The sequence below is a fragment of the Chelonoidis abingdonii genome, chromosome 3, assembly GCF_003597395.2.
Source record: "Chelonoidis abingdonii isolate Lonesome George chromosome 3, CheloAbing_2.0, whole genome shotgun sequence".
Classification (NCBI taxonomy): Eukaryota; Metazoa; Chordata; order Testudines; family Testudinidae; genus Chelonoidis; species Chelonoidis abingdonii.
Genome location: NC_133771.1, coordinates 99,129,216 through 99,142,267, shown reverse-complemented (window position 1 = coordinate 99,142,267; position 13,052 = coordinate 99,129,216). Strand labels below are relative to the sequence as shown.

The following is a 13,052-nucleotide window of genomic DNA, read 5'->3' as shown; positions in this document are numbered from 1 at the left end:
AGTCCTGTGGCACCTTATAGACTAACAGAAGTATTGGAGAATAAGCTTTTGTGGGTGAATACCCACTTCGACAGACATCACCCACGAAAGCTTATGCTCCAATACTTCTGTTAGTCTAAAAGGTGCTACAGGACTCTTTGTTGCTGAATATGTTATGTCACTTTCAAAGAATCATAAAAGTCAGCTCCAATCAGAAGTGAAAGTAAGCCGGTACGGTCCAGTATGCCGTGCCGGACTGGACCGGCTTCTCCAGCGGTGATTTAAAGGGCCCAGGGCTCCGGCCCCTGTGGTGAGCCCCAGGCCTTTTAAAGCAGCGCCCAAGCCCCACTGCCGGAGTTCTGGCGGCACTTTAAAGGGCCCAGGGCTCCCCGCAGTGGCTGGAGCCTCTGGCCCTTTAAATCGCTGCTGGAGCCCCGGGGCTCCTGCAGACAGGCTCGGGCGGGAATTTAAAGGGCCCAATGCTCCTGCAATGGCAGGGAGCCCTGGGCCCTTTAAATCACTGCCCGAGCCATGGTGCAACTGCTCTGGGGTGATTTAATGGCCCTGGGTCTCCCATACACAGCCAGAGCCCCAAGGCCTTTGAATCATGAAAGGCCCCACCTCTTCCGGTTGAGGCCACGCCCCTGCTCAGGACTCTGGCATACCAATAAAGCCTTTAAGTTACTTTCCCCTCTGGCTCCAATCAGAATTATTTCCTTACTCCTTTTTGAGACATTTATCTGCCAGAAACCCCTTCAAGAGCAACCAGTGATGCTACAGTCCCTGAAAAAGCTAAGATCAACATTAACTTGATACTGGCCAGGAACACAGGGGAAAAAAAACAAAAACAAATTTAAACAAGTAAACAATTTATAGGTTGCAATTTATGGTTTTACAGTTAAAGTCCAAGATCCACTTAAGTGCCCATAAAAGAGAATTGGAAGGAAAGATTAACTTCTTTCCAGTAACCAGGGATAAATCTCGGCAGAGACTTAGAGATTAGTTTGTTGAAAAGAGAAGAAAACTCTGCTTGTCTAACTTTGTGTTGCATTCACCCAGTGGTTCTATTACTGAAACCATATTTACATGCAGAAAGTGGCTATTATTTATAAGAAAACATTTAAACTATGTATTATGCAACCCAATATGATGGTTTGGAAAACTGACCCCAATTTTTGCTTTGTGAATGGCTACCTATAATAACTACAGCTCTGGTAGCATAAGCAGTAATAAAAGGCCTAACCATGGCTAAAGTATGCTGGGATTTCAACACATTGTCATTCTGTACTTTTTCTGTGGCATGAAAAGGGAGGCCTTATCTAGAAATACAGCTGTGTTCAGACATTGCCACCCCTAGAAGATCTGACATACAACACACCATGTTTTTCTGAATGGGAACAGAACCTACACTGAACTATATTTTTCTATGTTCTTTTGTTCATCACCCATTATCAACAAAATTGAATTGAGATGAGCCTGAGCTACAGACACTGGGCCTGAACGCTATCCTGTGATTATATATTTATGCAAATACACCTGTCTTCATTATTACTTTGTCCTCTCCACCTCAAGCCTATTTGTCTGTTAATCCACAAGTTGCATCTTGTCATAATCTAAGACTGTGACCTTGCTTGAGCAGGTACTGTCTTTGTTTTACCCATTTGTACATGCTAAACTCAATGGGGACTCAATCATAGTCTCTAAACACTGCTGGAATAGAAACAATCTATTATTATAGGAAGAGCTAGCAGCAGTATCTATAGTTAAAGTTGTTGAACACTTTACATTATAAGCCCTTTTCAGTTGCTTATAACTTTGTCACACTTTAAAGACGAAGACCTGGTCCTAGTGAATATCAGCATTGGAAGAGGCCTCAGGAAGTCATTTAGTCCCACCTCCTGCTCAAAGCAGGACAAATCCCCAGGCAGTTTTTTTTACCCCAGTTCCCTAAATGGCCCCCTCAAAAATTGAACTGACAACCCGGGGCTTAGCAGGTCAACGATCAAACCACTGAGCTATTCATGGGAATTTTGCTTATTAATGTCAATAGAGTGAGAATTTCACAGCCTTTATGTCTTGGCAGAAATTTTCCATGCTTGCTGTCTACTTCAAGCTTATTTTTCACCCAAACATTTCAGCAAGAACAGCCATTTTGGAGGATGAGTTTACAAAAATATAGGTAGCTAAAAATATTTTTTTTTCTGAGTGTTAGATGGACCATAAGAAGTCCCAGTTTTGGACTGGTGAGGCAGGTCAGCCTTCTCTGTAAGATAAATTCTAGAAAAAGTGCTGAAAGAGAGGTTGATTGTGAACACTTACTGCAAGGAAGATCTGAAGGGAGCTGTGAGCCACTTCTATATACTGGTATTCAAGCAAACACCCTGAGACAGTGATGTAACGATGATCCTCCGGTGCCCATTCTGGGGCTGGAGTCACAGATGTCACTGTACAGCCTGGGCCATTCTCCATCCACCAAGAACGGTGCATTGAGATATTAAAGGTCAGAATAAGATCCGTTTCCTGCAAAAGAGAAAGGGAAGACTATAATTCTGGAAGGGTACTTTGACGGGTCTTGGGGTACCCAGGATTTCGAGTCGCCTTATTACTTTCCTGGCCCCAGCAAGAAGCAGATTTGCTTGCTCTTAACTGGGTGTCAGCTCTGTTAGCCACCCAAGCAGTCTTCTCTGGGCTATGCTAGTCCTTGCTTAGCCTTGCAGGTGAACAATAGGTGTACCCTAGTCCCTGAGAGGGTATTCCCTTGTAAGCATTCCCCTGTAGTGTCCAGCCCTTACTTCACTGAACACTCACAGAAATATCAGTTCTGTTGTCCCCAAGAGGACAGTGTACACACCAGTTTATTTGGTTCAGCTCAGACTCAGCACTTAATACCGCAGCACTGAGATATATTTCTAGTAAAAGCAATCATAAGTTTATTATCAGAGATCAAAATTTCAGAGGTAATGAGTAAGAATAAAACAAACAAAAAGCTACATATAAAACTAAAGTATAATAACCTTAGTCTTTAGAAAGTGTAACATGTTAATGTTCTAGGTAGAGATGATTATTGCACTCCAAATGTCTTCTGCAATGTTTCAGCCAGGGCTGGTTGTGATCCTGTTTTCATTAATGTAATGGTATTGCCAGATTAGTTCCTAGGTGTAGAACAAGGGAGTGCCCTCTCTACCTCCCCCATATGCCCCCCCATTCAGTCCTTGCACACAGCCAACTAAACCCCATAGCTTGTTTTTCCCTGTGTGCTCCTTTCCAGTTGAATCTCTATGCAACAGGGGCTTCCACTGTGTTTGCTTACAATGCTTAATTTATATTTTGATAGAGAAAGAAACAGCTTACCTACCGTATGGAAGAAACCTGTTTTTATCTTTGGTTGGTGACAGACTTAAAAACATATTTTCAGTACATACATACGACTCCTTAAACATCATTCATATGTACAGTTTGCAGCTATTATTAGACTCAGTGTGACATAAGTGTCTATTAGAGACCTCACATGACTTTATTTGGTGAAGCAGAATGTACATGCCAGGATCAGGATATTTTTGCAACCTCCTTTGCAGCTGGCACTGAGGCGTTCCTGGGTATGTCAGTGCTAATATCACCCCAAGTGCTTCATCTAGACATCTCACAGTAGGCATACAGAAGGCAAGAGCAGTAAAAGAACTTCATTTACTCCTGAAAATTGGAGAAAGCTTGTCCCCTGTAGCAGATTCAGGTAATTGGCAGTTGGCATGAGGTTGTTGGTCATATGGGAAATGGAGAAAAGTCATCTTCCAACACAAGCTTTGCTCCAGGCTGTTACTGTAGCCCTGAGGATATAGTTTCTCGTAACACTACTGTGCCTATGCTGAAATGGAAGCCACAATGGCTGATGGACATGCACAATGGCAGATCCACAACCCCATCCCAGCTCCTTCCAGTCTGCCCCTGTCCTGATCCTCCAAGACCTACAAGGTAGATCCCAGGAGCTGGTTTTCACTGAATTGAGGGAGTTCAGTCCCACTGCAAGTTCTCCCTATATCCTATCCTACCCACCCGTGAAGCGGAACCACACCAGTTGCACTGCATCGAGGACCCTCTGCAGTCATGGAAGAAAGGGAAGACAGGATTTGCCTGTTATACGTAGCAATGGATTCCACTTCTGAATTCTTTTGTGATTTATAGTCTCAGCCCTCTAACTTTGTATCAATTTTCAAGGAAGCAGCTATTAGCCATTGCCCTGTCCAAAGGCAATGGGACATAGCTAGAGTCAGAAAGGCAGGCAGGAAGGCATCCTGTTAATTTCCTCACAGCTGGTACACCCCAGATGGTGTAAAGGAATATTTAGTCAGTCACACTTTAAGGCTACCTTTATAAGCAGTTTATAATGGGTCAATACATGATTATTAGATGTAATAAACATATCACAGCCAGGAATCGTATTGGTAAGGACATCAGTCAAAGGTGTTATAGATTATTATAAGCAACCTACTGGCTGCTGGACTTTATAACAATTGATTAACCATTTAGTAACCTTTATAAATGTAACCTTTGTGTAAAGTGTCAATCTGCACATGTGCTCAGTCATGCAAAGAAAAACTGCCCTTAGAAACATCTTTTCAGAACCAACCTCTCCTACAAGTCATCCAGAGTAATTTACATTTTTTTCAGCCTGTTGATAACATTAATACTTAAGACCCTCAAAGATTTCAAAGTAACTATTTAACCAGGTTTACCAACATGAATTGAATGTAATCACCCCATTCTGCAGATACTGTGTATATTGTCCCCTTCCCTCAAAAATACTCATTTTCCAATTGCATTTAAGTTATAAGCTCCTTGTTTGTATTAACTCAACCAAAGGTAATTCAATCCAGAGAATTTTTGCATAATTTCATGATTAATAGATTAATCTGGGTTTGCATTTGCCACCATCATGCTGCTGAATATATTTTTAAAAATTGCAGTCCTGCCCTAAGACTCAGTGATGTTGCTGCTGAGTATGTCTTAAAATCAATTATTAATCTTCATGTATCCACTCGACTACCAGATAGCAGGGCCAGCTGTAAATATTTTTGCAATCAATAAATACCATGAAATCCCATAAAGCCCTTGCAGATATGGCTAGTGCTATTAATGTGAATGGGGCTACTCGAAATAGTGACTTCGATGCCTAGTGGCAAGTGTTTGGATAATCAGGCCCCATGTGAACATTTGGGCAAATAGTCAAAGCTGCCAAAGCTAGATATATTCAGATCTGGTCCTGCACTGAGCAGGGGGTTGGACTAGATGATCTCCTGAGGTCCCTTCCAACCCTGATATTCTATGACTCTATAGGTCCAATGAACTGACTACTGTGGTTCAATCTGGCAGACATTTTAAGACAAACTTCATAACACTAAGAACACTCACAGCAATGAAAGCTATCCTTATTTTGCACATATGTTAAGCATGTATAATGAGGATGATGCACTGGAAATAGAGATGTACAAGACAAAGATACTGTACATCTATATTGCACCTGGGAGCATGTTTCACAGCACTGGTAGACAGATGCACTAGCTCTGCTTGAACTAGTGCACTAAAAATAGTGCACTAGTGTAGCTGGGGTAGCATGGACAGCAGCTCAGGCTCATTGACCGAGGATATACCCAGGGAGTCTAGGCAGGTTTCTATTTAGGAGGCAAGCCCAAATTACCACCCACACTACTCTGGCTACCCTGCTATTTTTAGTATGCTAATGGGAGCACAGTTAGCATGCATCTGTCTACCCACACCAGGAAGCGTCTTCCCAGCTACAGTGTAGACATACCCACATGTTTCCACCCATAACCCATAGAGTTGAAAATCTAGTGTATTTTAGTGTAAATCTAGTGTATCAAAGTTGTAAATCTAATGTACAAAAGTATTAAATAAAATCTAGTGTGGGGGGAATATTTGAATATAGAAACAACAGAGGCAAAAGTAATACACTTCTACCCCGTTATAACGCCACCCGATATAACATGAATTCAGATATAACGAGGTCAAGCAGCACTCTGGGGCGGGGAGGGGCTGCGTGCTCCGGCAGATCCAATCAAGCTCGATATAACGTGGTTTCACCTATAACACAGTAAGATGTTTTGGCTCCCGAGTACAGCGTTGTATCGAGGTAAAGGTGTATAATGAAGTAGAGAATCCTAACATTTTATGTAAAAATTACTCCAAAAGGAAACCAATTTTTCTCAATACGTCAGCTGTCCCAAGCATTGTAAAACAACATCTGGCATGATGAATCATCTTTATGTGCGCAGAACATCTGCCTGAGTAATAGTTTTTTGATTGCCTTTTCCTCACAAGAAAATTGGAAGTTCCCCCTACCTGGCATAAAGAGTCTGGAACAAGGGTGAAGATCTCATCCCAGCAATATCTCTGCTGAAGTAAAGTTAATGGATTTATACTAGAATGAGTGGAATCAAATTTCATCACATTTTGTCGGAAGAGTTTTTCCTCTTTAAGTCACGGGAGCTACCATGGGAAATTCTTCACCTTTCTACTCTCTTATCAGAGCAGCAGTAAAAATGAATAGGATTAATTGTTTTCTTCTATTTTATAGCTCACAGTGAACTCAGAAGTATCTTGATCAACCAAAATTTTTAAGAAAATAAAAATGAGAAGTGCAAAATGAACTCTGAAAAATAATACAAAAAAATCAAGAAACAGATATGGAATAATTTTTTACTGTGTGTAAAGCTGGAAGTTTAAAAAAAAGAGTAAGAGGGGCTGGTCATAGAGGGGCAAAATTCACCCCTTCTGTAAGTGGACACAACTCCATTGACTTCAATCGAATTACGTTCACTTACACCCGGCTGCATTGATCCGCAGACTTATAAATGAGAAGTGCAAGTAAAATCCAAATGGCATAGATAATATAATTACACATTAAAATTTGCATAATTTCATATGCAAATAAAACATTGCACATTCCAAACTTCTTCCATTGCTAAACCTATCCCCTAAAGTTTCACAGGAATGATTCTCTATTACACTTAACAGTTTTTTTCAAAATAATAGTTTTTGGCATTTTATTTGAAAGCTGTGATTAGTATGAAATAAAATTGCGTCAGACAAGGATAGACTTTTTGGGGCCATCAGTAAAAAAATAAAAAAGAAAGCTTGAGCAAGTGCAGAATACCACAGTGGGTGTGAGCAGAACTGGGTTTACCTTCTCGCTCTGCCAAAGACTTGCTTTGGGACCCTGAGCAAAACACCGAACTTCTGCATTGTTTATTTTCCTCATCTATAAAATGAGGGCGATACCTACCAGAGAGAAGTGTTGGAAGACTTCAGTAATTATAATTTGTTTCACAAAACCAAAACAGAACCCCAACTTTGAGTGGAAGGTGCTAAAAGTGCTGAATATTAATAAGATTTTAAAACTGCAAAACTGAGTCAATAACTAAGATAAATTTATTTTAAGAAGCAAAAAGAGGTGATAAGCCAAATGGGATCCGGGGTTCAGAAAATACATCTACACGTCTCAACACAAATCTGTATACAATAGGCCTTATTTTGATCTCTAACTGTTGTAAGAGGAATTACAGGAGTAACTCTATTGAATTCAAGGGAATTACCATACAAAACTGGCACAAGTGGGCTCAGAATCATCCCCAGAATCCATTATGTCTCCCACAAAACAAAGTGAGCTAGTTACTAAACCAATGTACAAAGTAAGACTAAGGGGCAGATCTGCAGCTGATGTAAATTATCATAGGCACATGGGCTTCAAGTCCAATGAGCCTTTGACAATTTACACCAGCTGAGGATCGGGCCCTTAAGTGTATGTCATTCCATCTACAGGCAGATGAGACTAGTATCCATAATTGGTGGGTGGTGAAGGACCACTGTGTGTGTGAAACGTTCTAATGACAAAACTGGTGAGCTCTGGAATTTCTTTGAAGAACTGTGTAAGTCAGTTTGAGGATGGATGCATCCATCACTAACATCCATTACGCAGGAGCACTGAGTATTCTTTATGAAAAACTCTTCTCGCTATTTACACACACTACTATGTACACTGTTTGAATATAGTTTTAGTGGACATAGAAAAAGTCTAGAGAAACAGCAATGGATTTTTTTTATCATTTTGTGTATTTCCTGTTTGTGTTCTTTTCGTGATCTGTGGTTCAGATGTTATTCAGAGAAATGCTGAGAAGTAGCCGGATAAGCCTTGAAGCTATGGAACTTAACAGGAATGTTGATACATGCTGGGCATGCCAATATGGTACTGTTCACAGCCTGTATGTCAAGGAAGATTTTATTATCCTAATTCATCAAACAGTTGCTTCCTCTTATAGACATAAATACATCTGTACAAGCTTTATTGATGATTACTGTGAAGCTTTTGTAAATCCTGGTGATATTTACAAAACCTGTTAAGGAAAATTAAACTAGATTTTGTTTATGCATCAAGAAAGAGAAACTGGGAAAGAATATTTGGAAAAGTATCTTTGTTATCATTCTTGAAATGACAAAAGATATTTGATGTGGACATGGGAGGATTACATAACAAAGCTATAGTCTGGAGATTCCAGAGAGACATTATAAACTCAGACGTTTTTGAGATGAATCTGTCTATGAAATGATCATTTCAGTTTATCCTAGTTTTCTCTAAACCATACTGATCATTGACAGTTATGTGATTAGTTTAAGACATTGGGCTCTAGATTAACCCCTCAGTGCATAACAATTTATGCTGAAGATGACATTAGTGAAAGGTCCCTGCAGTAGACTGTCCACCAAAGGAGTACATTGCATTGTTAGAAAACGGTCACCACCGATCTTGCACTAGGGGACAGTAAAAGGCCAGCACGTGGACAGAGATGGTCAGGGGTTATAGTGAGTCAACTTTTTTATTACAATGGTTCTGGCGCTGCTTAGAGCAGCTCATTCTAGAAAAAACCTCAAAAGAAGGCAGCACATAGTTGTACCTCAGGGCAGCTTCCTCATAGGGAGCAACAAAGTTTGCTGGTACAGGGAGACATAATTTCTATTTCCCTGTATCAGCTTCAGTTAAACTGGTCAGCATGTCATGGGAAATCAGATGCTTTCATTGTTCTAATTCGGAATTGCAGAAATCTGTGCAAGCCTGCAATGTTTCAGTACAAGTTTTGTCAAATAAAACAGCGCAACCCCACTTGTTTCATTTTTCAAACACACACTATCAAGAGCAGGCTGCTTGGGCGCTGACTTATCACATGCAGTTTCACTGATAAAAATCAACCTCTAAAAGCTTCTATAGTTCTGGGTGTTTTGGGTGCACAGAGGCCTCTCCAGGCAGCTTTTTCTCCTGTTATCTCACTTTCTCACTTCTTCTAGTTCTCATTGGGCAGTATCATTTTCATTATGCAAGCAGACCTTTTTCTCTCGAAAGAAATATCTGCATTCACCAGTGGGGCAAAACAATGTGAAGCAGCCTGGCATCTGTTCCCATAGGCAGACCTTTCTGTCATTCTTGAGTGTCTCAAAATTAGTAATGTGCAAAGAAATTCAAAAGGTTGTATTTTTTATGGAATATGACTGATTTAAATTTGTAAAATTGGAACTGTGAATGTTATTAATCAGTAATATATAAGAATGAAGTAATCACAGCAAAAAGTTTCACATTCATATACAGTAACTATATAATGACACCATTGCCTTACTCCTGTATAGACATCATGGATTTCTAATTGCACACTTTTGTTTCTCCTGTTGCATACTCATTGATCTCTGTCACTCCTTTCTCTTGCACATGGATCTTTGGGTCTCTTTCTTTGATTTGGTATTTATTATTAGTATATTTTATATTTGATTTGATTTCTTTGATATTTGGGGGTCAGATAACCAAAACAAACTGGCCCTGAATCTCCTCTCACACAACCAGTTTTACATCAGTATAAATGTGTTATTTTCAGTGGTATTATTCCTGATTTTCATTAGTGCAAGAGAGAAGAATCAGGACCATTGCATGGCCATCTTATTGCTGATTGATAAAGGGAGACAACAGAAGCATGTTTATCAGTATGTTTCACCAATGTGTTAAGAAGTCCCCAAATTCATCTAAAGTGAGTTCTAGGGATGGAATTCTTCCAAGGAGCCTACTAAATCACACGAAAAGATATTAAGAAATATGGGGATGACTGAGCCCCTTTGAAATTGCTAAAGAAATTACAAAATCCTCCAAAATTTCAGAACACTGAATGGTTTTGTCACTTAGTACAGCAGAATACTAATGTTTTGGTCACTCCCATCCATGCTGTCCTGAAGTCTTTTGAGCTACGATTAGTGCAATCTCAACTAACATCTTAGTTCTATCTTTTAATGGAACAAGTACATTCAACATGGCTAAGATTTCTGGTCTGTTCTGGGAAAACTCATAAAAAGATTTAACTCAGCTTATTCAGTGCCATCAGTCAAGAAGCATGACTATTACTGTGGGAGAGTTCCACTGCACTATAGGCTTAGCAATATGCTTGGCAAATGATCTGCATAGTTCCCCACTAAAAAATATCACAAGGAAATACTGTAATATCTCACAATTTGTGCTATGGGAACCTAGAAGTTTTGTTGATGCAGCTGTACAGTGGGCCTGATTCTACTCACACCAGTTTTATCCTGGTATAACACCACTGATTTAAATGGAATTACTCATGATTGACACCCCATACACAACTTCAGGATAGAACCTTTGTCTTTCCTTAGTATTTCCTTAGCTCATCAGTATTTGGTATTTCCTTAGCTCATCAGTAGCAAAATATAGGACACTGTAAATTCTGCAGAGAAGTATTTTCAAACTTGGACACCTTACTTAAGGTACCAAGTTCTATATTTGAATGCTAAAATCAGCTACTAGGTGTCCAGATACCTATTTTAGGGAGCTATGTTCCTGTTTCAGTGTGAAAATGTAAAACCGAGTGGCCTAATTTAGACTGATAATTGGGCTTTGTGCATTTATTTTTTCTTAAATGAGAACAGCACTTAAAGAAAGAATCAGGACACCATCCAATGCTCCTAGTCTCCACCATCGTTCTTCCTACATCAAAGTTTTACAACTAACAATGGATTTCAGAACCTTTCTACATTCAGTCTTCTCTCGCATCTCTTTCACATGTTTCTCTTCATTTTGGAAAGACATTCAGGGTGTTGGTTGTTTACCAATAATTAAAATTGTGTGAGTCCACTGGCTTATAGTAGTGTTAATGTTTCTCATGTGCAGTGTAGAAGGGCTTTTAAACATTTTAGTTGTACTTTATTTTCAGGATAGTCACTATGTTTCTTGTCTTGGTTTATCCAGGCAAATATGTAGACCAATAGTGCTTAGAATTTGTCGAGACACACAGAAATAACCTCCTAATTCTAAATAAAACACTAAGGACATGGATTTATTACATTTGGGCAACATCCAAAAGGTTGGGTCTAGCTTCCTCTACCAACCGGGACAAAGCTAGTTGGCTGCTAAGGCTGCTGATGGAAAAGTCTAAGCCCAGGGGAAAAAAAATTGAGACCCAAAAGAAAATATTTTAAAATCTTCCCCTTCTAGAGTGATTGATTTGCTATATTGGCTAAAATATTATTTCTACACCATGCCAAAAGCACTCTGTTTGATCAGCTCTATCTAATCCAGAGTTCTAGTTTTAGCCCAACATAAAATCTTTTCTTTGACTATGCATCCAGTACTGGTGGGCTGCAAAGGAGCGTCACAGAGCTGCTATTACAGCTCTCCACCACCTGGAAATTCTCCCCACGTATGGGAATATATGGATATTTGGTGAGGTCTGCCTGCTTTGTGGTCCCTTTGCACTGGTTAGAGTGGCACAAGGAGAACAGAGAAGTCCAGGTCTTTAGGGCTCCCAATGGGGGTAAGGCAAAGTTTGAGACAGAGTACTAGACTGAAACTTGGACTACACATGAGCACAAAGCAGTAAGAAGGAGCAAGAACTCCTCTTAGGCCCTTATATAGCTTTCCTGGACCATGGGTCTGAACAAGTAGAAGTAAAGAAGTTCTGTGCCCCAACTTATTCCCACTGCCCCAGGAGTGGGTGGGTAGAGGAGATGGAGAACCGATGGAGCCTTAGGGCTTGTCTACACATGAAATTTTAATCCAGAATAAAGTAGGGTGTTAATGTAAAGCAGATTAGCTATTTCTGATTAACTACATGTGGATGCTGTTACTCCTTCCAGTGTGGATTAAGCTAATTTGGAATAAGTGACAATTTATTATGGAATAGGAGCATCCACACATGGAGTTAATCAGAAATAATGGAACAGGAATAGCTATTCCAGGATAACTCCCCGTGCAGGCAAGCCCATCTCCTACACTTGCTGACAACTCAACTGAACCAGCAGAGAGTTGTTGTCACTTGCTGCTGCATTGGACAGTAGCAAATTACTACCCTTCAAAGCAAGGACCTACTTAGAGGCTGAACCTAAACGCACAATCTAACCCTAATTCTTAAGTTTGTTAGAGAGGAGTTATGTTCAATAGTGAGCTGTCTGGATTAACAAATAATATTCATGGAAAAAACCCAACTAATCAAGAGTTTTGTCATGGAACTCATTCTCTATCTGCTCAGCAGAGTGGAATACACGTTGGTTTTAATATTATTAAATGCTGTTAAAAATGTGTAATTGTAAACTGATGGATATTTGTTTTTTTTCTAATTTCCAATAAAATTATAAGTGGGCATTGCCAGTCCTGCAGCACCTCTGTGCACCAGGTGTGGCTCTGCAGCATGCTGCCTCCATTTTCCCCTTCAAGGTGCTCCTTAAATAGGTTCCGTACAGGCTTAGAAGAGCCCCGAAGGTGAGGGAAATGTCAGAGCTAACTATGGACTTTGTCTTGTTGAAAGAGACTTTAGTTTGGGACTCTGGATTGTTGCAGGGTGACCACCTGTCCCAAATTGGGTGGGACAGTCGCTAAAAGCAGAGTTTAAGTCCTGGCCCCAGAATGAATGACTCTGGTATAGCATTTGTCCCGGCTTCCCTAGACCACTACTCCATGCCTGCCTGAGACTCAGGGATGGCACCAGCCTCTTCCTAGAGGTGGTGGGGGGGGGGGG

The 13,052-nt window shown here is 40.3% G+C and overlaps 1 protein-coding gene across 2 annotated transcripts in view; it reads right to left on the bottom strand.

Annotated features, from left to right (window-relative positions):
• NKAIN2 (sodium/potassium transporting ATPase interacting 2) overlaps positions 1-13,052 on the bottom strand; it is an 809,225-nt gene that overhangs the window by 135,758 nt on the left and 660,415 nt on the right. For both annotated transcript variants that reach the window (XM_032793396.2, XM_032793397.2), the window contains exon 4: positions 2,299-2,499. In XM_032793396.2, coding sequence (XP_032649287.1) covers positions 2,299-2,499 — 201 coding nt within the window. The remainder of the gene's footprint in view (positions 1-2,298; positions 2,500-13,052) is intronic.